Source organism: Symphalangus syndactylus, chromosome 5 (assembly GCF_028878055.3).
Source record: "Symphalangus syndactylus isolate Jambi chromosome 5, NHGRI_mSymSyn1-v2.1_pri, whole genome shotgun sequence".
In the NCBI taxonomy this organism is placed as follows: Eukaryota; Metazoa; Chordata; class Mammalia; order Primates; family Hylobatidae; genus Symphalangus; species Symphalangus syndactylus.
In genome coordinates this window covers 119,059,860-119,086,449 of record NC_072427.2, presented here as the reverse complement: position 1 = coordinate 119,086,449, position 26,590 = coordinate 119,059,860, and the positions used below count along the sequence as shown (strand labels likewise).

The window sequence follows — 26,590 nt, the reverse complement described above, 5'->3', positions numbered from 1 at the left end:
CAACACACACGCACAAACACACACACACACACAGATATATACCTTCTGATGCAGCATAAGTTAAGTTTGGCAATGCCATTTACATCTTGTTTTCTCAAGCTTGCATTATTCCTATTATCTTTAAACCATGGTTTCTTGACAGAGAACTGTTAAGCGTCTTGTCTATTTTCTGGTGATTAGTTTAGTTAAAAACTATAAAATAAAATCTATGGTCACCTAAACAGGTACACTTGAAACTGAACACACCAAGGATGCCTTTTGTGGAGTCGACCTTCCACTATATCTTCGGCACACCTGGAATACCATATGTAACATGTACCACTCAACATACGGGCCAAGTCATGACACCACAGTCAGTCATGTATCACTGTGCTTTGCCCCTAAAACACAGGTAATGTGATCCCATTACAATTTGTGCCATTAGTGCCTAAAAGATTTCCCATACCACACTAGAGAGAAAGCCCCAGACCTCATTACCACATACGAGTGGTATGATGTGTCTTCCATTACTTCTCTGCTCCTTGATCAGACATACCACACAGGCCTTTCCTAAGTGACTTCTGTGGCCATAAAGAACTAACTTAGTCCTGGAGATCTTAGAGTAAATGAAAAAAAGATGCACTTACTACAAATAATGGCAGTCAGGGAAGAGTTTCCCTGTAGGGTAGTCACAAAGCCTTTCCACAAGTAGATATCCTTCTGGAAAACTCAGCAGGCCAAGAAAGCCTGCCCTGGGCCCGTACTTCTGCAGGGCAGGATCACCAAAATGTTTCTGTTGAATGGATTTTTATTTTCTTGATTTACAATAGATGCATGGTTTTATTTAAACAAACACCACATTTTTATTATTTAATTTTCTAGATAAGTCTTTGAAGATGATGCATGCAATAAAGATTATTTGCAATACCCATATTTGATGCATCATTTTCACAACCACACGGTTTAGCATGAAATTTAAATTCAGCCAATAATTCCAAGGTGACAGTTTTATCTACAAAGCCTCCATTTCTAGTTCAACCAATTTATTTAATGGAACAATTTAGAGCACCTGTTTAAACTGATCCAAATAACATTCAAAAGAAAGTAAAGGGAAATAACTTTCAAATGCAATTTAATAATAGAAACTATTGCTGTTATTAAAGCAATGAATCTAAGCCTCAAATGTAAGTGTTAATTGTACAAGTTCTTATTAAAGAGATTCAAGGAAGATAGCAATGTAATCATTATAAAAACATAAACTTAGATAAAATCCACCACTTTCCCATAAAACACAGATACACAAATATTAAGACCTCAAATAAAATACATGCTGCGAAGTGTAATAGGAGAAAACACTGAAAAATAAGATAAAATTATAGGTTTAAATATACATTATGCTTTAACTCTCACTTTATTGGATTTCCATTGCTTTCTAGACACATCCCTACAAATAGTTCCAGACACCTGGTGATTTTCTTTATTATGAGGGTTGAGATGGCAATAATTAAATACTCTGCATTTCCTTTAGTAAGAGAAGCATTATTTATGAGAAAAGAATAAAAATCTAAGAAAATTACTTAGCAAATTATTTGATTTTTAAACCAAACTGATTTAGGGCAAATTTCTTCCATGTTGCAAGTATGGAAAACGTAGCTTACTGGATAACAGCACAGTATTTAAGAGAATATCTGGGTTTGCTTCCCTGTTTTTAGTAATTTTGTGTCTGTAGGCAAGACACATAACCTCTCTTAAGTCTTAGTTTATTCATTTTGAAAAGGGGGTAGTATAGGAATTATGTCTCAAAGAGTAAGATGTATACCACTGGTGGCATTTAAGATAGCTGGTTTGGCAAGATGGGCAGATTGCTGGAGCTCAGGAGTTTGAGACCAGCCTGGGTAACATGGTGAAACCCCATCTCTACAAAAAATACAAACATTAGCCAGGTGTGGTGGTGCATATCTGTAGTCCCAGCTACTTAAGGAGGCAGAGGTGGGAGGATCACCTGAGCCGGGAAGACTGAGGCTGCAGTGAGCCAAGATCACACCATCGCACTCTAGCCTGGGTGACAGAGTGAGGCACTGTGTTGAAAATAAAAAAAAAAGAAAGATAGCTGGTGTGGTGATAAACTTATTTTTAAAAATGGATTTCAACACTATTTTAATGTATATGATAAAAAATATAAAATTAGTATGTAAATAAAAAAATAAGTAATTTCTCAGGACAAACCTAGCAAGCATGACGGGAATCTTTCTTTCTTATAGTTCTTTTCAGTTGTACTTTGAAATTTCACTTCAATGAACATGAATATTTAAAAAACGGTAAAGTCCTTTACACAAAGAACTAAATGTCAGAAAAAGGGTCTTAGGGTTCGTGTGGATTGTGTGAGAATTAAAGGAAATGGTGAGCTAAATTTCATAAGATACTTAGCAAAGCATTGGAATATATTAAAAACTCAATAATTATTATTTTTCCTTGTGACATTGTTGCCATATTGCTATAATCCTAATAAATCAAATATACTCCATTTAGCATAAAAGAAGTTTGAGTATCTGTGTATAGCAAAACCATCATCTTTTAATTTCCAAATGATTTATAAATAATATGTACCACCAAGAAACCAAGAAAGAAAAAAAGAAATTAAGAAACAAGGGGAGGGGCAGGAGCTCACAGAGGACAAATAAGCAAAGAGTTGATGAAATTAAACAACATATACAATTTGCCATAAGAATATTTTGCAACATGACATATGTTGCAATGATTAGGCTAAGTAAATCTGCCTATGAAATTTGAGGAATTAGTACACCCAGTGAATAGCACCTATATAATCATATTACATTTTGTCTTAGGACATTAGAAATAAAGATAACAGTTTTCCGGTTATGTTTTCTAAAAACTCTATCAACCAGCCTGGGCAACATGTTGACATCCCATCTGTACTAAAAATAAAAATTAAAAAAAAAAAACTAGCTTATAATGGTGGCGCTTGCCTGTAGTCCCAGCTACTCAAGAAGCTGATGCAGGAGGATCATTTTAGCCCAGGAGGTGGAAGTTGCAGTGAGCTATGATCATGTCACTGTACTCCAGACTGGGCGACAGAGCCTGCCTCAAAAAAAAAAAAAAAAAAAAAAAAATCCTATCAAGTAAGGCACTACATGCCACTGTAATGAAAGTCTAAAAACATTTCCTGTAATTTTACTAAGTTCTTGTGAATAGTTTTTTTAAAGTAAGCATTCTCTCAAACAGAAAAGGGCAATATTAATATGAAATATAATACTACTTGGATAGTTCTCTCTTCGATGTATTTTATGTGTCTCCAATTTAATTGCAATTGTAGTTAATATTTTCCTGCAGGTAATATTTCTGAAAATAATATATGCCCAGCATTTTGTGAATATGTTCTTGTTCTTTTAAATAAAGTATTCTAAATTTCATCCACCAACATATAAAGTAGGTGTAATATTCTGGTGTTCTAATTCTTATCACAAATTAACCACAAATTTTCTTTTACCATAGGCAAAAAAAAAGGACTATTCGATAATTAATCAAAAGAGAGTTAATACCACACTTTAATCCAAATGTCTTTAGTCATAGTAAGACTAAATTCTATACTACCAACAGTTCTTTCTTTAAAGATGCAGTCTGGCCATGTTGCCCAGGCTGGACTCTAACTCCTAGGCTCAAACCATCCTCCCAACTCAGCCTCCCAAGTAGCTGGGACTGTAGGCACCTGGCTAGTATCCTTATGTCTAAGAATGTACTGGGGACAGAATTGGGCACAATTGGTGAAACCTCAAATATGAGTAAGCCAAGTGACAGAAAAAATTTATCTAAAGTTTCACTTGGATAGCTGACCAACAATATCTTACCTAGAAAATGGGGCTCTGGGCCAATGAATAAGGTAGGCTATCAAGATTAGGGAGAAAATTCAGAAATGACATCTACTGAGAGTTAACACACGATGAACAAGTAACATTAGCTGTCTTGGGAGAGTTGGAAGAAACCTATCATTGACACTATGAGTAGCCCTCCATATGTGTCAAAAATGCAAATGTAGTCACTCCAAATTAATTAAAAAGCAATTTGTCTACTTCTTGCTTAAAATATGTAATACAACTATAATTACGTGATATAATGAAACAGGAGCTTTTTCACAGAGGTGAATTTACCAGATCATTAAAGCTAATTTTTGAAAAACAAACATGCAAATGACTTGAAATAACCATCTAGCTTTATCAAATTATTAATTGAATTTACCATAATCAGCAACTGTCCTGGCATTCAATCATATTCTACCTGTTTTGATCTCTGGCCTTTGCTAAATATGCCTTTTCATTTCTCTCTACATAACACTCTCCAATCAGTAATCTCATAAAAACAATGAGAAGAAATCATGAAGTATTTCCAAGAATGACGCCTGTTTTAAGATTTAACATTTTATATATAGTAACATGATTCCTAGTCCTGAATAAATTAAAAGAAAACCCTTTGTGAGAGATCAAAGAAGTACTTGACAATTTAACCACCTGTAATATGTAAATTTATAACATATTTTCCTGACAAAAACACACATTTAATCACATGATAAATTAATGTATTCATCAAAAGCTTACTAATAAAGTTGAAAATTAAAGTTGTACTTTTTTTACAGTTTTTAAAACTTTTTTAAAGTAACAGCTAACAGTATGATAAAAATCAGAGAACATTCTACAACATAAATTTAGACTCACTTATTGGCCCCAAACCATAAACATTATCATTAGGAAGTGACAGTGATGAAGTTTGTTATAAAATCAAATGATCCAACTATACAAATATGATACTTCTATTGCCCAGAAAAGGAAAACTGGCACATAACTTCTATCAAGGTACAAAGTAAAAACAAATCTACCCATTATGATTAGGGTATTCCTGTAATATATATCCCATTAAGCTATTGCTGTTAATTCTGCTTTCACTTTTAATTGCTTAACTTCAAAACATTGTTATAAATAATACAAGCTGTTCTTCTGGCAAATATTTATGATTATAATAGGATCTAGAAGTCCTTCAAACATTTGACAATTATAAGAGGAAATTGATAGCAGAATAGGTCAGAAACAGGGCACTTGGCTCAGCTCTTGCAGAAATGATATACTGTGAACTTACATTTTCAACACTCTCTAAGTAGTGATGCTCCTCAAGTTATGGTGGTGTTACTTCTGGATAAACCCATCCTATGACCTTTTCAACTTACAGTGGGTTTAGCCAGATATAACCCCATCATAAGTCAAGGAGACTAGTGAATGTCTATCACTTGTGCACCATAATATAATCGAAAATCGTTAAGTTGCACCACCATAAGTTGGAGACTATCTACAGTAGAAAAGTTCTGTTAAAAGAGTATACCAATAAATTTTGTACTTACTTTGCAGAGGCAAAGTGTTTCTAATACACCGTAACTCTAGTTCTTCTGTCCATTCCAGCTTTGGCAGCACCTGCTTCATCTCACAGTTACCATTCTCTGCCATGGACACTGGTTGACTATTGACTGGTATCTCTCCCAGACTCTTCATGTGTTGTTGAATTTCCGCCAAGAGAACAGCTTGTATTGCTTCAGTTACCTGTAAGGTATTTTTTAAGTGAATTATTTTTAGTATTATTACAAATGCTTGGGTATGTTGCAAAAAATCCGAAGCCTAGAATTTAAATTTGAACAGGTTTCCATAAATGATAACTTTTCATTCTTCTAGAATTAGCATCCACAACAACTGAAATGTGGGTAGCAACAACTGGCACCCAGACTTTCACACTGTTTTTTTGCAATGCAAGAGATTCTAAAAGGATACTTGAGGGGTATTTTTTAAAGTCCAGAATGCCAAGCATTACACCATGGGACAAAGAGGAGTTTTTAATTATATTTCCTATCTCCATTTCCACCAGAAGATAAAGAAAATTCATTTGAATTTATCCTATGGCTCTTAAAGACAAGGTTAGATCCTCAAACTATGTCTAGCTCCAAAGCATTATTTAAATAAACACTGCATTTAAACTATGCTTTACACAGAAAATTAAAGAAATGACTTTAATAATAAATCTCACTAAATTTTGTGCATACCTATGTGGTTTTACATAGATTAAGGTATTGCAAGGCCCGTCTTCCAATTGCTGTGTGTGCCCAGTCAAGGACCTATGGTTCGAAGGAGGGGGAAAGGGACACTTGCTACAGAACACCAACCAAATTCTTCATTTTTAAAATGAGGAATCTGGGTCATGACACCTCAAGGTTACACAGACTTGGTGGACAGACCTTCTGATCCCTGATTCTATGTCCTTCGAAGTACATGTCCACTCAAGATTCTATATCCTCTGCCCTCAGTGCAAAGCTAGTGACAGTTTCCTAGACCTCTTCCTGGTAAAAGATGAGGCAAGGTCTAGCAGTTAGGTACAGCCCAAGGAAGGCCAGGAGCTGAATTAGGGAGAGAAAAGAATGGACACTGCTGATACAGACAAACTAGGGACACCTTCTCATCACCCTTCTCCAGCCAACAGTTAAACCTTTCATATGGCTACATCCCAGTGCCTTTCATATAGCCACATCCCAGTGCCATAGCATATATATTTTCCCCTCAGAAGTCTGTCCTCTGTCAAGCTGAATCATGTTCCACAATTTGCCCTGGCCCCCTCCATTACTCCCGGTCTACCCATAAGCATGTCTAGAGCTAGGGATATGGGACAACACCGAGAGTGGTGACCTAGAGATGCTTTGGCCAAAAACTGAACGTGTATTTGTGTAAACAAATTACATTCAGCCTCTTTTGTATGTGATGGTAGCATGTGAGACCTTCAGGTCCCAGGGACATCCAAGGAGCTTATTACGATGGCAGATACTTGCTGAAATCCTGGGGCAGAGAAGCTGGCCTCTGACTTTTAAATATAGGAAGCTTCCTGAGAATACTGGAGCAGCTTCCTGATTGCTGATTATCTCCCTGCCCTTGTCCAGCCCACACTCAAATGTTTGACTAAGGAGTGAAAAAAGGCTAATGAATAGTAGAATATCACTATTGCACACCATGCATACTAACATGAGGTACTGCCTAATCGCAATGCAAGTGAATGGTGCTTACTCATGAATATCATGTAATGAGATATTTAACATCAGAGTATCAATTAGGTGCCATCAATCTAAGATATACTTCTGCATATCATGATGCTGGTGAATAGTGCCTATTAATATCTACCATATGAGACCAGCCTGGTTGATATGGTGAAACCCCGTCTCTACAAAAAATGCAAAAATTAGCCTGGCTTGGTGGTGTGCGCCTGTAAGTCCCGGCTACTCAGGAGGCTGAGACAGGATGATTGCTTGAATCCAGGAGGCATAGGATGCAGTGAGCCCAGATTGCACCCCTGCACTCCGGCCTGGGTGACAAATCTGGTATATATATATATATATATATATATATATACCACTTTTGAGATATATATATATTAAGTATTATATATGTTTCTTACTAACATATACTGCTATATATATATCACAATATTGGTAAACTATGCTGATTTATGTGTCTCACATGATGGGATATATTGTATTACTTATTCATGATGAACAATTTTATAACACTGAAGTTATTTCATTTTAACTTTGTCATACATGTTATTTGATAGCACTGGTTCCATGATGTGGATGATGTGGTAGAAAGAACTCGGGATTATAAGTGAAAAGGTTTGCATTTCCTATTCCACTATGACAGTTACCACAAATCCAACCTTTGACAAGTCACTCTGAAACTTCATGTTCTCACTTACAAAACAGTCTGTGATACTGACAGAAATTAGGACAAGAGCTTTCAGTAACAGAACAATGCATGGAAATTGCTCTTTCTATACTCATAAATTAAGGATATTGGAGGATATCCGAAGACCCACAATGTGTCCAGAGTATATTATACCCCTCAGAATGGGTAGTTTGGCCATATGCCTTCACTGGGCTTATGGCTGGCCTCTCACCCTGGGATGCTTATCACCCCAGAGGCATGCCCACAATTGTGATCTAAAATGTCATCTCTCCCATTGAATATAATATCCTATACAACTTGGATAATCATTCTTTCTTAAAAATATACAGGAATTTATGTATTTTAATTTAATATTTCTAATTATTTGATTTACATGTCATGACTTCACTTTAACTGTTGATTTTTTTTACATAGTCGTCACCACAAATGCATATTATAAGAATAATGATACGAATATCATCAAAAACAAGGGGAACAGAAATAACTATAGAATAAAATAGATTAACCATGATGAGTAGGGTACTCAGAGCCACAACAGTTAAAAGCGAATACTGAATGGCATCCAATTGGCAAGAAACTCAAAATATATATTTAAACTCAGTGTGAGATGAGAGAAAGGCTGTATCTTCTAAACATGTAATAATGTTATTATAGTATCTGGAATAGAATGGGCACTACATAAATACTAGTGGAATTGAAATAGATTCTGCAGACTTTCAAAAATAAACTGTGGAAAGTATAATTTATTGACAGTTTATAACTATCAATACTTGAGTCTCTCTCTATAAATGTAGTAGATAGATTTTACAGGTAGTCAATAGAAATAGAATTTTCTCCAACAAAATATAAAATGTTTACATGGCATTTTATATAACTTTGTAATTTTAATAATGAGCTAGTATTGAGCATTATGGCTATAAAGCTGTCTTCCCAATGTATATAAACAAATTTCTTCCAAAAGGTAGATATCAAAGAATCATATTCTTTTATGAGGCAATGTGCACAGATTAAAAATAAAGTTTACAAACTCATTGACTGGAAAGAGTCAGCTACAAATCTGGGACATATGCTTATTAACTAAAGGTATTACTGAGTCCTAGGCAAGCTAAAAATTTTAGTGGTATTCCATTAACACCTTGGAAGAGCAAAATACTGTAAAATAGCATAGAGCATCATGAAGATGCATAAGAACCCCTGTGTCCTGGTTGTTGTTCCAGTGTCTAGTTTTTTTGTTATAAAACATTTTTCCCAACACTCTGCTCATGCTGGCCTTTCATGTCTTTGGGGCGTCTCCTGGAAAAGCAACATTTCTAGCTGGAGGCCTAAATGTCATGATGTGTACCCAGTGGTGTTAGATTACAAAATCCAAGGAAATTTAGTGTGGTACTGGAAACATGCAAATTAGCAATCCCCAAACTTTTCTGTTTCTTTTCCAGCATTTATTTTTATGTTGAGTGTTTAATGTGTGAGAAGCAAAAGAGACAATCTCTAGACAAACTTATTCATCAGCAAAATTAATTCATTCTTCCCCCAACCTTAAAGGTAAACGTTCAACTTCTGGAGCTAATTTTGCTCTGTTTTACAAAAGTATTCAATTTAACCAGGGTTAAAATGAAAGAAAAATTGTTAAGGACAGCTAGAGAGAAAGGCCAGGTCACTTACAAAGGGAAGCCCATTAGACTAACAGTGGACCTCTCAGTGGAAACCCTACATGCCAGAAGAGATTGGGGGACAATATTCAAAATTCTTAAATAAAAGGAATTGCAACCCAGAATTTCATAACTAGCCTATGTAAGCTTCAAAAGTGAAGGAGAAAAAAGATCCTTCTCAATCAAGCAAATGCTAAGGAAATTCGTTACCACCGGACCTGTCTTACAAGAGCTCCTGAAGGAAGCACTAAATATAGAACGGAGAGACTGTTACCAGCCATTACAAAAACACACCGAAGTACATAGACCAGTGACACTGTAAGGCAACCACATAAACACATCTGCAAAATAACCAGCTAACATAATGATGACAGGATGAAATCTACACATATCAATATTAACCTTAAATGTAAATGGACTAAATGCCTCAATTAAACGACACAGAGTGGTAAGCTAGATAAAGAACAAAAACTATTGGTATGTTGTCTTCAAGATAACATGTCAACCCTCAAAATAAAGGGTTGGAGGAAAATCTACCAAGCAAGTGGGAAAAGGGAAAAAGGAAAAAGCAGGTGTTGCAATCCTAGTTTCTGACAAAACAGACTTTAAACCAACAAAGATCAAAAAAGACAAAGAAAGACATCACATAAGGGTAAAGTGTTCAATTCAACAGGAAGAGCTAACTATCCTAAATATAAATACAACCAACACAGGAGCACACAGACTCATAAAGCAAGTTCTTAGAGACCTACAAAGAGACTTAGATCCCCACACAATAATCATGGGAGACTTTAACACCCACTGACAATATTAGACAGATAATTGAGACAGAACATTAACAAAGATATTCAGGACCTGAACTCAGCACTGGATCAAATGGAACGGATGTCTATAGAACTCTCTACCCCAAAACAACAGAATATACATTTCTCTCATCACCACAGGACACCTATTCTAAAATTGATCATAACTGGAAGTAAAGCACTCCTTAGCAAGTGCAAAATAAGTGACAACATAACAGTCACCAGGACCACAGCACAATCAAATGAGAACTCAAGACTAAGAAATTCACTCAAAACCATACAATTACATGGAAATTGAATAATCTATTCCTGAATGACTTTTGGGCAAATGAAATTAAGGTAGAATTGAAAAAGATTTTCAAAACTACCAAGAACAAAGATACAACATACCAGAATCTCTGGGACAAAGCTAAGGCAGGGTTAAAAGTAATTTATGGCACTCAATGCCCAGATCAAAAAACTAGAAAGATCTCATGTTAACAACCTAACATCACAACTAAAAGAACTAGAGAATCAAGAGCAAAAAAATTCCTAAAGCTAGCAGAAGACCAGAAATAACCAAAATCAGAGCTGAACTAAAGGAGATAAAGACACAGAAAACTATTCAAAAGATCAACAAACCCAAGACTTGGCTTTTAGAAAAAAATAATAAAATAGACAGATCACTAGCTAGACTAATACAGAAGAAAAGAGAGAAGATTCAAATAATACAATCAGAAATGATAAGGGGGATATTACCACTGACCCAACAGAAATACAATCCTTGGAGAATATTATAAACTAGTAATATACGCACATGACCTAGAAAATCTAGAAGAAATGGATAAATTCCTGGACACATGCACCTCGAAGACCGAACCAGGAAGAAGCTGAATCCCTGAACAGACTAATAATGAGTTCTGAAATTGAGGCAGTTAAATAAACAGCTTACCAACAGAAGAAAGCCCAGGACCAGACAGATTCACAGATGAATTATATGAGATATACAAAGAAGAGCTGGTACCATTCCTACTGAAACTATTTCAAAAAATAGAAAAGGAAAGGACTCCTCCCCAACTCATTCTATGAGGTCAGCATCAACGTGATACCAAAATCTGGCAGAGATATGACAAAAAAAGAAAATTTCGGGTCAGTATTCCTGATGAACATCAATGAAAATATCCTCAACAAAATACTGGCAAACCGAATCCAGCAGCATATCAAAAAGCTTACCCATCATGATCGAGTATACTTCATCCCTGGGATGCAAGTTTGGTTCAACATATGCAAATCAATAAATATGATTCATCACATAAACAGAACTAAAGACAAAAACCACATGGTTATCTCAATAGAAGCAGAAAAGGCTTTCAATAAAATTCAACATCCCTTCGTGTTAAAAACTCTCAATAAAGAAGATATTGAAGGAATATACCTTGAAATAATAAGAGACATATATGACAAAACCACAGCCAACATCATACTGAATAGGCAAAAGCTAGAACCATTCCCCCTTGAAAATCAGCACAAGAGAAGGATGCCCTCTCTCACTACTCCTATTCAACACAGTATTGGAAGTTCTGGCCAGGGAAATCCCACAAGGGAAACCAATAAAAGTCATTCAAATAGGAAAAGAGGAAGTCAAACTACCCTGTTTGAAGATGTCGTGATCCTATTATCTAGAAAAGCCTATCATCTCAGCCCCAAAACTTCTTAAGCTGTTAAGCAACTTCAGCGAATTCTCAGGATACAAAATCAACGTGCAAAAATCATTAGCATTCCTATAAACAACAGTCAAGCTGAGAGCCAAATCACGAACGAACTCCCATTCACAATTGCAACAAAAAGAATAAAATACGTAGGCATACAGCCAACTAGAAAGGTGAAGGATCTCTACAAGGAGAACAACAAACCATGGCTCAAATAAATCAGAGGTGACACAAACAAATGGAAAAACGTTCCATGCTCACGAATAGGAAGAATCAATATCGCTAAAATGGCCATACTGCCTAGCAATTCACAGATTCATTGCTATTCATATCAAGCTATCCATGTCATTTTTCACAGAACTAGAAAAAACTATCTTAAAATTCACATGGAACCAAAAAAGAGCCCAAATGGCCAGGGATATCCTAAGCAAAAAGAACAAAGTTGGAGGCATCACATTACCTGATTTCAAACTATGCTACAGGGCTACAGTAACCAAAACAGCAAGGTACTGGTACAAGAACAAACACATAGACCAATGGAACTGAATAGGGAACCCAGAAGTAAGATCACACACCTACAACTATCTGATCTTTGGCGAACCTGACAAAAACAAGCAATAGGGAAAGGATTCCTTATTTAATAAATGGTGCTGGGATAACTGGTTAGCCACATGCAGAAGATTAAAACTGGACCCCTTCCTCACACCATACACAAAAATTAACTCAAGATAGATTAAAGACTTGAATGTAAAACACAAAATTATAAAAACCCTGGAAGACAATGTAAACAATACCATTCAGGACATAGGCATAGGCAAAGGTTTAATGGCAAAGATGCCAAAAGCAACTGCAACAAAAGCAAACATTGGCAAATGGGATCTAATTAAACTAAAGAGCTTCTGCACAGCGAAAGAAACTATCAATAAACAGGCAACCTACAGAATGGGAGAAAATTTTTGCAAACTATGCATCTGACAAAGTCTAACATCCAGAGTCTACAAAGAAACGAATTTACAAGGAAAAAAAAACTCTATTAAAACATGGGCAAAGGAAATGAACAGACACTTTTCAAAGGAAGACATATATGTGGCCAAAAATCATATGAAAAAAAGCTTAACATCACTAGAGAAATGCAAATCAAAACCACAATGAGATACCACTTCACACCAGTCAGAATGTTGAAGTCAAAAAATTACAGATTAGAAAACAAAAAAATAACAGATGCTGGAGACGCTGTGGAGAAAAGGAACGATTATACATTGTTGGTGGGAATGTAAATTAGTTCAGCCATTGTGGAAGACAGTGTGGTGATTCCTCAAAGACCTAAAGACAGAAATACCATTCAACCCAGCAATCCCATTAGTGGATATATACCCAAAGGAATATAAATCATTCTATTATAAAGACACATGCACACGTATGTTCACTGCAGATCTATTCACAATAACAAAGACATGGAATAAGCCTAAATATCAATCAATGGTAGACTGGATAAAGAAAATGTGGCTCATATACACCATGGAATACTATGCAGCCATAAAAGAAAATAAGATCATGTCCTTTGCACTGACATGGATAGAGTTGGGGGCCATTATCCTCCAGTAAACTGACACAGGAACAGAAAACCAAATACTGCATGTTCTCACTTATAAGTGGAAGCTAAATGATGGCAACACTTGAACACATAGAGGGGAACAACCTACACTGCAAACTACTGAAGAGCAGAAGGTGGGAGGAGGGAGAGGATCAGGAAAAACTACTAATGGGTACTAGGTTTAATGCCTGAGTGATGAAATAATCTGTACAGCAAGCCCTTATGACACAAGTTTATCTATGAAACAAACCTGCACTTATACCCCTCAACTTAAAATAAAAGTTTAAAAAAAAGTAAAATCAAACTAACATAATTCAACTAACTGCTTAAATGAATGGCTTTATAAATAATTTGAGGACGGCTGGGCACAGTGGTTCACACCTGTAATCCCAGCACTTTGGGAGGCCAAGGCAGGGGGATCATTTGAGATCAGGATTTCGAGACCAGCCTGACCTACATGGTGAGACTGTCTCTACTAAAAATACAAAAATTAGCCGGGCATGGTGGCTCATGCCTGTAATCCCAGCTACTTGGGAGGATGAGGCAGGAGAGTCACTTGAACCTGGGAGATGGAGACTGCAGTGAGCTGAGATCATGCCACTGCACTCCAGCCTGGGTGACAGAAAAAAAAAAGATAATAATAATAATAAGAATTTGAGGATCGGTTATTGAAGCAGTAAAATGGATACTTGCAAGAGTCTCTATTCTTCCTGAAGGGCCAGCAATACTTATTTCCATTTTACATATGAGGAAGACAAATAATCAAGAAGTTTAACCTATCTTTCAGAGTCATGCATCAGGCCAGTAACAGAGATGAGAAGAGAACCTTGAAGGCTGGACTTCCCGTAGAGTGGGTAAATTCTCTGGTAGTCTTTGTCTACAGCCAGCATTTCACATACTGTCACAGAATCATAGAACCTTAAAGGTCTGTTAGTCCAAACATGCCCAAATCACATTAAAGTTTATTTGAAGGTCAAATGAACAACTATCAAAGATCTTCAAGTGAGAACAATTTAAGAGAAATGTTCTGCTGAATCCTTCTTTTTTAATAATTTTTTCCCTATTTAGGAATTTTTTGGCTACTGGGGAAAAAATATCACTTTTAATAGATAAACCTTTTTGGGGTGACTGCTAATGTGCTGATAAAGTTGCATGTACTTGTGTGTATTCCGATTATTACAGAGGTTGCCTGCATAGCTACTCATTCATTCATTAAATATGTATTGACTGCCTACTGTCACTTCTGCTTTTCTGGACATTGGTAAGAGAGGGGAAATGAGACAAACAAGGTCACTGCTCTCAGCAAGCTTATGTAACAGTGAGAAGACAAAATAAGCAAGCAAAACAGCAAATAATACAATTTTCATTAAAAGTAATCACAGCAAAAAAACTAGGTAATGTGACGATGACTAGATGAGTGGGGTTGGGTAGAATGTGGCAGCAATATTAGTTGGCGTTATAAGAGAAGACTTCTTTAAGGAGATAGATTTTTAAGCAAAGACCTAAATGATTAATGAAGAAATGAGAATTCTAGCCCAAGAGAACAGTAAGATCCTGAGTTCAAATGAGCTTTACGCCTTCTGGAAATAAAAAGAAAGCCAGTTGGGGCTAAATCAAGGTAACACAGGAGGTGGCAAATGATGACAGATGTGGTCAGGCTCGGGAAAAAATCACATGCATACTTGCAGGCCATGATAACAAGTTTTTATAGCCATTCCAACTGTGTATATTTAGTATTATAGCATCAGCCCTCTACAGTATATTACGAGTTAACTTTTTTTGTTTCCCTATAACCAAGAATAATCATTTGTAATTGGACTTACTGCTATTTTAATCTTGCAAATTTGATATGTAATGTATCAAGTTCATGAAAAAGAATAAACTTCTAGTAAACATTCATTGAATCCATGCACAACTATTTATTGTACAATGCACAAAGGAACTGTTAAAATTTTGAGACCAAAAGGAGCCTTAAAGGAGAAAGGATTCAAATTGGACATTGAAGAAACCAGTCCTCTAAGTCAACTCATAGATGAGGTACTCTCAGAATTAAAAAAAAAAAAGATTTATTAAACTACAAAACTATAGTAACCAAAACAGCATGGTACTGGCTCAAAAGTAGACATATGGACCAGTGGAAGAGAACAGAGAACCTAGAAACAAATCCATACACCTACAGTGAACTCATTTTCGACAAAAGTGCCAAAAACATACACTGGGGAAAAGATAGTCTCTTCAATAAATGGTGCTGGGAAATCCTTATGCAGAAGAATGAAACTAGACCCCTATCTCTTACCATATACAAAAGTCAAATCAAAATGGATTGAAGACTTAAATCTAAGACACTAAACTATCAAACTACTACAAGAAAACATTGGGGGAGATCTCCAGGACATGGGTTTGGGCAAAAATTTCCTGAGTAAGCACTGGCAACCAATGCAAAAATGGACAAATGGAATCACATCAAATTTAAAAGCTTCTGCATAGCAAAGGAAACAATCAACAAAATCAAGAGACAATCCACAGAATGAGAGAAGATATTTGCAAACTACCCATCTGACAAGGGATTAATGCCCAGAATACACAAGGAGCTCAAACGACTCTATAGGAAAAATCTAACAATCCAATCAAAAAATGAATAATTGAATAGACATTTCTCAAAAGAAGACATACAAAGAAAAAACAGGCATATGCAAAGGTACTCAACATCACTTATCCTCAGAGAAACGCAAATCAAAGCAACAATGCAATATCACGTCACCCCAGTTAAAATGGCTTATATCCAAAATACAGGCAATATCAAATGTTGGTGAGGATGTGGAGAAAAAAAAATCCACTGTTGGTGGAAATGTAAACTAGTACAACCACTATGGAGAACAGTTTGGAGGTTCCTCAAAAAACTAAAAATAGATCTACCATATGATACAGCAATCCCACTGCTCAGTATAATCCAAAAGAAAGCAAACCAGTATATCAAAGAGAAATCTGCACTCCTATGTTTGTTGCAGAAGTGTTTACAGCAGCCAAGATTTGGAAGCAACCTAAGTATTTGGAAGCAATTAAGTATCCATCAACAGATAAATGGATAAAGAAAACATGGTACACATACACAATAAAGCACTACTCAGTTATAAAAACAATGAGATCCTGTCATTTGCAGCATCATGGATAAACTGGAGATCATTATGTTAAGTGAAATAAGCCAGGCACAGATACACTAATATTGCATGTTTTCACTTATGTGTGGAATCTCGAAATCAAAACAGGTCAGGTGACATGGCACACACCTGTAATCCTAGCACTTTGGAAGGCTGAGATGGGCGGATTGCTTGAGCCCAGGAATTTGAGACCAGCCTGGGCAACATGGCAAAACCCCATCTCTTTAAAAATACAGAAAAATTAGCCAGCTGTGGTGGTGCATGCCTGTAATTCCAGCTACTCGGGAGGCTGAGGTGGGAGGATCACTTGAGCCTGGGAGAGCGAGGCTGCAGTAAGCTGTTAGTGTACCACTGCACTCCAGCCTGGGCGACACAGTGAGATCCTTTCTCAAAAATAAATAAATAAATAAATAAAAACAATTGAACTCATGGATGTAGAGAGTAGAAGAATGGTTAGCAGAGGCTGGGAAGGGTAGTGTGGGATAAGGGTAGGTGGGGATGATTAATAGGCACCAAAAAAAGTTAGAAAGAATGAATAAGACCTACTATGTGATAGCACAACAGGGTGACTATAGTAAACAATAATTTAATTTTACTTTTTAAAATAACTAAAAGAGTATAAATGGATTATTTCTAACACAAAGGACAAATGCTTGAGGTGATGGATACCCCATTCTCTGTGATGTGATAATTAGGCATTGCATGCCTGTATTAAAATATTTCATGTACCCCATAAATATATATGACCACTATGTGCCCACAAAAATCAAAAATTAAAAAAAATTCTAATTTCACATAATCAAATTCCCACACGTAGGTACTTTAATGTATGGCATATTTTGAAATCAAATGATGGACAAACCTGCTTCAAACTGAAGCTTCAATAAGCAAGAAATTACCTGTGATGGCAAGAACCTCCCTCCCTCAGCCCTGGGCATTCACGCTCCCCTAGTGAATGGTGTACCCTTGCTTATATTATGGTCCGAGTTTTCCCTCATCTTTATGCCTGTTCAAAGGCCATTTTATTAGGATAAGAGTAACTACTTGTATTTTCAGATAGAGGGGGGTATCCATGAACCACAGCAGCAAGGAACTCTTCTAATAACTTCATGAATGTGAATTATACCATACCTGCACAGACTGGTCTCTCCAACAGGAAATTAGTTTCAAAAGTGAAAGGTCAGCCTCAGGTACCTGCGATTCATTCTTACCTAGAAATATACAGAACACATTTACATCTTGAGAGTATTAAAAATGGATAATGGCTCTTAAGATGGGCTGCATATTAGAATCACCTGGGAAGCTTTATTTTTTATAAACAACAATGCCCAGGTTCAATCTTCCAGAGATTTTTATTTTACAGATCCTGTGGTAGAGGTTCGACAGGCATTAATGCTTTGTAAAAGTGCCACAGATGATTTACATATACAGCCAGAGTTAACATCCATTTGTGTATATTTATACACACAGACACACACACACACATTTATATGTAATTCTAACAATTATACTAACACATATTCACATCAAATCAAATTAATTTTTACAGCTTCAACACATTTTTGTTCTTTTTGATGACCCAAGACAGATCACCAAATCTTACAATTCCTTCCTTATGCAAATTCTGAAATTCTACTTTGCCATGAATTAGTCTCTATCACATGTAAAATCAAATAAAAGACTTCCTTTGATTTGTCCTTCCCCAGCTATACCACTCTGATCAATAGGTAGAGCGCTACTGTTTTAATTTAACTCATTCTGTTATGTATTGTTTCTTCTCTGTTTGCCCTCTCCAGTGTCCTTTCTATCTATTTGCCTCAATGTTCAGTGTGAAATTTTAAGAATGAGTGAGTGCTTGGTCTATGTAAATTGGTTCACAGAGTGTCCAGCAGTTTCCTACACAAAAAAGTACTTAATAAGTGCCTGTTCATTAATTGAAAATGTACATATAATCATAATGAACAATCGATGAATTAAGGCTTTCTGATGGCTAAAGTCTATTATCTAGGTGCCAGATCCTGAGAGACAGGGAAGAATGGTAAGGGCTTGTGCAAGCGGAAAAGTTACTATAATAGTCTACTTAAATTAATATACTGATATATGTTTGACATTGTGGTATCAACTATTTAAATTAGCATTTGTCTGATACACTTTTCATCAAATCCCTATTTTTATATTAACATATGAGGTATCTATCTATCTATATGAATATATATTTACCACATTAGCAGTCAAGGAAAATGTAATAAAGGTATTGTATACAATGCAATTTGAGAACATAAAAGTAATATATAAGAAACTTCTGACCAATTATTGACATTAGTTTTTCCTGATAGAGCATTTAATATAAATGTAAAATGACCAAGAACACTATACAAAACACGTAAGGATGGTAGGAGATTATAATTGTGACATGTTTTCCATTCTTCATGAACACAGCAGGTAAGAGGACACTTTCTTTCGATCTCTGTTTTTCCTCCCTCTCCCACTTTGTTGACCTTGTGACTCAACCATCAAAACTAAGTATTGGTCTCAACTGTAACTACTTACTAGCGTCATGGGGTACTTCACAGCACACTTTAATGTGATGTTAAAATTTTAATATGTGATAGAAATGAGAGCCAACTTATCCTGGCAATGTCAGCAAGTTAAAGAATTAATTGCAACTTTAGGGGGAAAGATAAAAAGAAAATATCCCAGGCTTACCAACATTATTCAGTCAATTCCTGCTGCCAGAAGTGAATACTGGTTCCTATCAATGTTTTAGAAGGAGCACCTCAGAGTATTATTTTATTCTTCAGGATTTGGCTTTATAAAATTAATACCATGAAGTCAATACGTCCTTTCTTTAACCTTCCATCTTCCTATTATTTTTTTGAAAAATATGTTTACCTACTCCTTAGCTGAATTTCAAATGCTATAAATACCAACCTAAATTCCAGAGAGACGATTCTATAGTAACAGTAGTTGCTTAGGCTTTTTTGCTCGGGCAACCATAGGAAAAACAGGGGCCTCCTTGATTCTGGTTAGCAATCCCCTGTCTTTGCAGAAACATGTATATTATATCTTAAATTCCAATCCCCTTCCTAGTTACCAGTGCTAAAAAACAAACAAACAAACAAACAAACAACAACAACAACAAGGAAAAACACTGGATAGCTAACCCTAATAAGAGTAACTATCTAAGGAGAAAGGAGGCAGCCAGACTGGGGCTATTTAGAGGGAACATTATCTGTAATCATAAATGTGAGAAGTGGACTGACACAGCGGACAGGAAATGGGGTTAGGAATCGGATTTGGATTGGAACGCAGGCCCCTCTGCTAAATAGCTGTTTGCCTATGAGTCATCTAACTTCCTTGAGTCCCATTTTTTTCTAACGGTAAAACAGAGATGCTGCCTCCTACTGTGCAGGGTTGTTTTTACGTTAAATGAGATAATATATGTAAACCCATTAACATAATTATTGGAACGTACTAAGCAGTGGGTAATTGGGAGCTATTAATAAACTCTCACTTGAAAATACTCTTTTGAACAGTCCTGTGCGGGCCGCTGTGTACTGTTGTTCAGGTCACCCCATCCTATGGACCACATACTCTACACAGCTTTGGAGGCAACATGCGCACTGTATCTGGGATCACATTCCCATTTTACAAATGTAGTAATCAGAATCAGGGCTTTTAAAAAGTAAAAGACATGCCCAATAGAACACAAATAGTGAATGGCAGAGCTGGATCTTGAATCTCAGCCATCTATCTTATCTCCAAAACCATTGTTCTAGTCATTATTTATCCTTTTATTTGTCCATTAATTTAACTCATCCACTAATTCAAAAGTTATTTGCTAATTCCTTCTAGATATTGTTCTAGGAACTGGGGATACAGCAATGAATAAAACTGTCACAAAAATATAACTTCCATGGAGCTTACAATTTAGAAGCAGGAGGCAGATGAGATTTTTAAAAGTAACGGATGTCAGATAGATAGTGAAGAGGCTTATGGAGAACAGTACAACAGCAAAAGGGGTAGGGAGTGCTGCTGCGGTGATAAAGTGGCATTTGAGCAAGACTTGATGGACGGTAGCGGGTGGAGGGTGAGCAGGTTGAGCCATATGAAGGTCTAGGGAAAGAACACCACAGGCAAGGGTACAGCTAATGCAAAGGTCCTCAGACCTGCTTGTCATGCTTGGGTAAGAGTAAAAAGGCTAGGGTAGCTGGAATGAGTTAAGCAGGGGGTGAGCACTAAGAGAGAAGGTTGGATGGGGGTGTGCATGTGATGACATAGGTAGAGCGGCCAGATCCTATAAGGCCTTCTGTGCTATAGTAAGGACAATGGCTTTTATTCTGAGCGAAACAGAAGCCACCAGAAGGTTATACATAGAAGAGTGAGGTTCTGACTTAGTTCTGAATAAGTCATTCCGGCTGCTTGGTTGGGAACAGAGTGCAGGAGCCAAGAACTGGAGCAGAGAGATGATCAGGAGCCTACTGTGGTCATCCAGGTGAGACAGGATGAACGCTCACAAGGGCGAGGGTGAGGGAAAGGAAGGTTGAGGGGGATGGAATTGCTGGTGTAGGGGGTGAGAAGCAGTCAGATTCTGGGCTACATTCTGAAGGCAGAACTGACACAATTACCAACAGATTGGATGTGGGGTATGAGAGAAAGGGAAAGTAAAAAAGAATCACAAAGTTCTTGGCTTGAGCAATTGGTGACTGGAAGGATAGAACTGTCATTTACTGAGATGTCCCAAACTTGGAAAAGCAGGTTTGGGAGATACATTTGCCATTTGGCATCAGGAGGAAATCTAAACACTGAAGTTGAGAATATAACCTTCTGAAATTGCAAGAAAATTATCTAATATAATCATTTATTTGGTAATAAAGATATTGATGCAAAAAACTTTCCAATAAAACACAACAAAATACTTAACATCTAAGTATTTCCTTTGCTGAAAAGTTTCAAATTTTTAGGCATTTCAAAGATCATTTGAAATCTATGTTTTATAAATGTTCAAATGTTATGTCTATGTTTTAAAATTATAAAATGTTCAACCTATGTTTTTAAATGTTTTATAAATGTCACCCACCTTATTTTCTAAATGAAGAAAGTAAGGCCCAGAAAAGCTAAATGACTAGCCTAAAGCCACACAGCTAGTGTAATCACAAACATAGGTAAAATCTGTGTTTTATAAATGTTATTTATTTTGACATTGCTAACCAGTTATAGAAAGACTAGTTATGTCCTTTCACAGAAAAAAAAAATCAGATCATATCTGTGCCAGTAACTCCCTTACCATTTCGTAAGCAACTGTAGAAGCTTGACATATTTAAAATGTCATTCCCAGCACTTCTCACCTTATTATGTACACATTCCATTCTGAAAGAACTGTTAGAAAAAAGATTGACAGTATATTACTAAAAAGCATGAAAAATTATTTGAGGAAATAAATCAAAGATATGGGTACATGACCACTTTAGCAAATTTGGAAATTGAACACAGATTATTTTTAGCAATATGTTTCATATCAATTTCTTTTGTGAATCTGATTTCCTCACTTTGCTGCCACCTAAAATCTTATTTATTTATTTAATTTTTAGGCTCCCACCTAAAATCTGAATCCCAATTGACCTGCACATCTTAGTTTGCCAGAATTATCTGTGACCTACATTTACAAGACAGGCTTTGCTATTTTAGGTCACATGACTACTGACTAATGCAACAAATTAAAAAAACCCAATATGTTGACATCTGTCGAAGAATTCTCTTCAGGTACCACTGGAGCCTTATGAAGGCAGGTTTTACCCTAGGCCAGTGTTCTAATCATAGGAATCTTCCAAAACTGCCAGGGATGTTCTGGTAAGTAGGCAGGTGTTGCCTTAAAATTCACTTAAATCATGCGCCCAGTTGTTAAGCATACAAGGATATCTCAACCTTCACAACCATAGTAAAATCTTTGTGAAACGGTCAAATTTGTTGGAAGGATTTGGTGTGACAAATTCAATATACATTATTTTGATTTCTCAAAAAACAGTATCTGGGCTCTGACAGCAGATCAAATCTGGAGTGGCTGCAGTAGAGAAGCAGTCTCATCCTGACACCTTCATTCTGTAATTTGTTTCAATGAAGAATTCTTTAAAGAGTCAACTAATGTGCAACAACATTTGAAAGGCTATTTAATGAAAGGCATACCAAAAGTCCGTAAGCTTCCCTAAAGTGCACCAGACATCAGACACATCATTTCCATCCTGTAATCTGTATCAGGAATAAACTTAGAATGAAAACCTCTGGCAAACAACTAAGTCCCTCATCTGCTCTGTGGGATCATGATTAGACCAATAAATCAAATTGGTTAGCAGCCTAAGCTTTTAAGAATTTGACAATCACCTACACCAGCCACCTCTTTTTGTAAATGAGGAAAGTAAGGCCCAGAAAAGCAAAGTGCCTAGCCCAAAGCCACACAGCTAGTGTAATCTCAACACTCAAAAGCAACAGTTATTACTAAACTGTACTATGTATAACTGAATTACTAAATAGCCTCTTCTATTTTATTCTATTTTAATATGCCAAAATATAAAATAAATGGTAAAATTTGAGGTATGAAATTTTCAAAGTTTTCCTTCTCTGATGATATAAAATACATCATCATAAGCATTTAAATGTTTTTGTTTATACTTAATTCACACCATGTATAATGGATTTCAAGATGTATATGTGTCTATGTATGTATATGTTTATGTATGTATTATGTATCTATCTATGTATCTGTCTATCAACTCATTCAACATCCCACACTATGTCTTTCCTGGCACATATTATGAGAACATTGAATATTTGTTGAATTAATGAATTTTAAATCATATAGATTTATTGCCAAATTATACTCCAATCCCAAACAATTAAAAGGGAGATTTTCTTAAATGTTTTTTAAACCAGAAATTGTTGCATATTTAGCCCCCACTGGAAAGAAGGAAGGAATGTTAAAGAGCTGAATATAGCAAATAATGATATTTTTTTAAATGTCATAATCTAGTATAGTCAAAATCTCTAGGTATTCTTACCTGCCAACTCTACATGCCAATTCTAAAGGCATGTTAACTAACTTATTAACTAAAAATAGTCTGCTCAACAAATAAACTATAGTATTTGACTCTTGCAAAGAATCACAATTATTTTCCAATCCTCTTGGAATTCCAACCTGATTTGGAAGAGTGGCTGTGTATTTATCTGACAAGTCCAAAACTTTCCTGGAAAATAAATTTACTCCTGAATAGTCTTTTGTCATTTCAGTATTGCATAAATCCCAACCTGGCAACATCAGTGAGAAATTATCTTCATTCGAAGCAAGTCCCAAAGAAATAGGACCCTGAAGCTTTAAAATATTGAGGTGCTTAATGCAAAGATAATCTAAAGCTTTATCCACTCCCCATGGCAAAAGGCAAGACAGAAACAATTTAGCTGTGTCTATTGTGAGACTGGCATCTACTTTTCTTGATGGCTTAGGCTGCAATTTTTTGGAGATCTTCATTTTCTTCTGCCTTTTAATGCCATCATTTTCTTCTGAGAATTTGATGGTATTATCTCCTTGGGCCAGGCTTTCAGTAACAGGCTTGGCTAGTGCCTCTGCTGAGAGAGGACCACAGGCAGTTTTACTTTTTCTCAGTGTCAGTGTCTTCTCCACTGTGCTCTTGGCTCTTCTCAGGACCTCACCACCATAGAATGAACTGGAAGAGTCAACCTCACTGAGTGGAGTTGGTAGCAAAAGTTCAACAAGGTTTTCCAGATCAAATAGAAGAATATGAAAGCCCACGTTACTCCATTTTGTCTTCACAGGCAAGACATTAAAAGGTCTTGGGCAAAATTTGGCATCAGTAACCTAAGGGAACAAAAAAAATTTGTGTCAAAGTTCTTGCTTATTATTTTATTAAAGATTCCATGATGTTAAAGTGGCATTTTTAAAAAGTATTAAATTGCAGAGCAGCTAAAGGCAAGTCATTTCAATTTTTTTGTCTTAGTTATAAATATTCCTTTCTAAATTAAATATTCTATATTCTAACATTCTTTGAAAGCTTCTTTTCTTTTTTCCTAAGTTTTATTTTTCCTCTAAATAAATATGAATTATGTCTCTAGAGTAAGATGGCACTAGATTAACACCCTATAATATAGACTCTCACATCTTTCTACTCTTATTGTCATAAAGACATACAAGGACAAGGTAGGTTTGAAAACTGAGGAGAACGAACGTAAGAACGCCTGCAAAAATTTATTAAGTATTTTAACAAAAATGGTGCTTCTAAGTTTGTTAAAATTAGAAGTAATTTAAATGTTAACCAATGTCATATTGCTCTAAGAAAAACCCAAGAAACTTGCCTTGTTGACTTGCATTTGATTTTGCCCCAAAGGCTGGCACAGTGGGTTCCCATACTTAAATTATGTTCTTGCTAATTTATAAGGCATCCCTTGAATATTCTATTCCCTCATATCAACCCATTACTCTCTATACTTTTCCTTGCTTTCTTCTTTCTAGGACTTAGGATTTCCTTATAGAATGTGAAAAATTTATTTCTTTATTGTATGTTTCCTTCACTAGCATTCAAGCCCCACCTTTGCAGGAATTTTGTACATTAGTTGCTTCAGTGCCTACAAAACAATGCTGCTATATAGCATTATCAAGAGACTCAATTAATGTTTGTTGAATTAATAATTAGCAAATTTATACAATGGAACACCATTTAAATAATTTAAAATGGTGGTGTAAATTATATCGATTGGTGAAAAACATGTTATTAGGCAGACAAAATAATTCTCCTTTTGTAAAATTTTATGTACAAAGATATAGATATTTAAAAATTTGACATATATCTCTATCCACCTTTATATATATAAATATACATATATAGAGAACATGTAAATACACATAAATGAATAAAGTCACAAAGGATATGAACCAAAATGTTAACAACAGTTAACATTTAATTGGGAAGAAGGAATTAATTGGGAAGAAGAAATTAAAATGATCTTTATTTATACTATGGTGTGTTGTGTTTTTGGTTTGGTTTTCTGAAATTTTTTACAGTGATGATATATTTAATTTTCAACAACAAAAAAGGAAAGTTTAAAAAGAAAACATTACAAATTATAAATGCTAAAAAATGAAATGGAGAACAAATTGTAAAGGGCACAGTTGTCAATAAGGGTTAATATAATTATTAATAAATAATTTTTGCAAATCAATAATAAGAAGAGGATCTTACAGATGGATGAATGGGCAAAGATAATAACAATTCACAAAACAAATATTCAAGTTACAATGTGAAAAATTTTTACTACAAGTAGTAAACATTATGTTCATCAAAGAAGCCAGACATAAAAGAATTAACTGTATATAATTCCATCCCCGTTATTTTCAAAAGACAGGAGAAAACAAAACAATAGGGTTTAAGGATACCTTCATAAACAATAAATCTACAAAGATAGTGGCTACCTTTTGAGGACTGGGAGGTATAGTTTCTGGAGTGCTCACATGTTTTATTTCTGGATCTATGTGGTTATTACGAAGGTGTGTGCTTTATGACAATTCATTGAGCTGTACATTTTTGTGCTGTGTTGTTTACTTTTTTCTATATGTGTTATACATTTCATGGTAAATAAATAATGTTAATGAACTGTTGAAGGAATATTAACAAAGTGCCTCCATTTGGGCTAAAAAGTAGAATATGCCCTGATTTTTTTTACCCTTGCATACTGTCAGAAAGTAACCAATATTTGAATTTCATGCTTATAATTTCTTTGCTTTCGTTTAGTGTCTTAACCTTAAATATGTATTCCTATTTGACCTATTTAATTTTGCATGTTTTTGCATGTTTGCCAAACTCCAGATTACATCTCCTACTTATTTAGACCATGTTTAATTTCTTTTGATGGTTTTATAATCACTCGAAAACATGTTT

The 26,590-nt window shown here is 35.6% G+C and overlaps 1 protein-coding gene across 8 annotated transcripts in view; it reads right to left on the bottom strand.

The window, feature by feature from the left end:
• WDR72 (WD repeat domain 72) overlaps window positions 1-26,590 on the bottom strand; it is a 238,720-nt gene that overhangs the window by 76,083 nt on the left and 136,047 nt on the right. For 6 of the 8 annotated variants that reach the window (XM_055279193.2, XM_055279195.2, XM_063640667.1 and 3 more), the window contains 4 exons: window positions 23,702-24,516; window positions 21,937-22,028; window positions 17,781-17,860; window positions 5,384-5,579 (listed from right to left, as the gene is read on the bottom strand). In XM_055279193.2, the coding sequence (XP_055135168.2) occupies window positions 5,384-5,579; window positions 17,781-17,860; window positions 21,937-22,028; window positions 23,702-24,516 (1,183 nt within the window). Of the gene's footprint in view, window positions 1-5,383; window positions 5,580-17,780; window positions 17,861-21,936; window positions 22,029-22,846; window positions 22,896-23,701; window positions 24,517-26,590 lie in introns of those variants that run through there. The other 2 variants (XR_010121228.1, XM_055279198.2) reach the window with 2 other exon arrangements.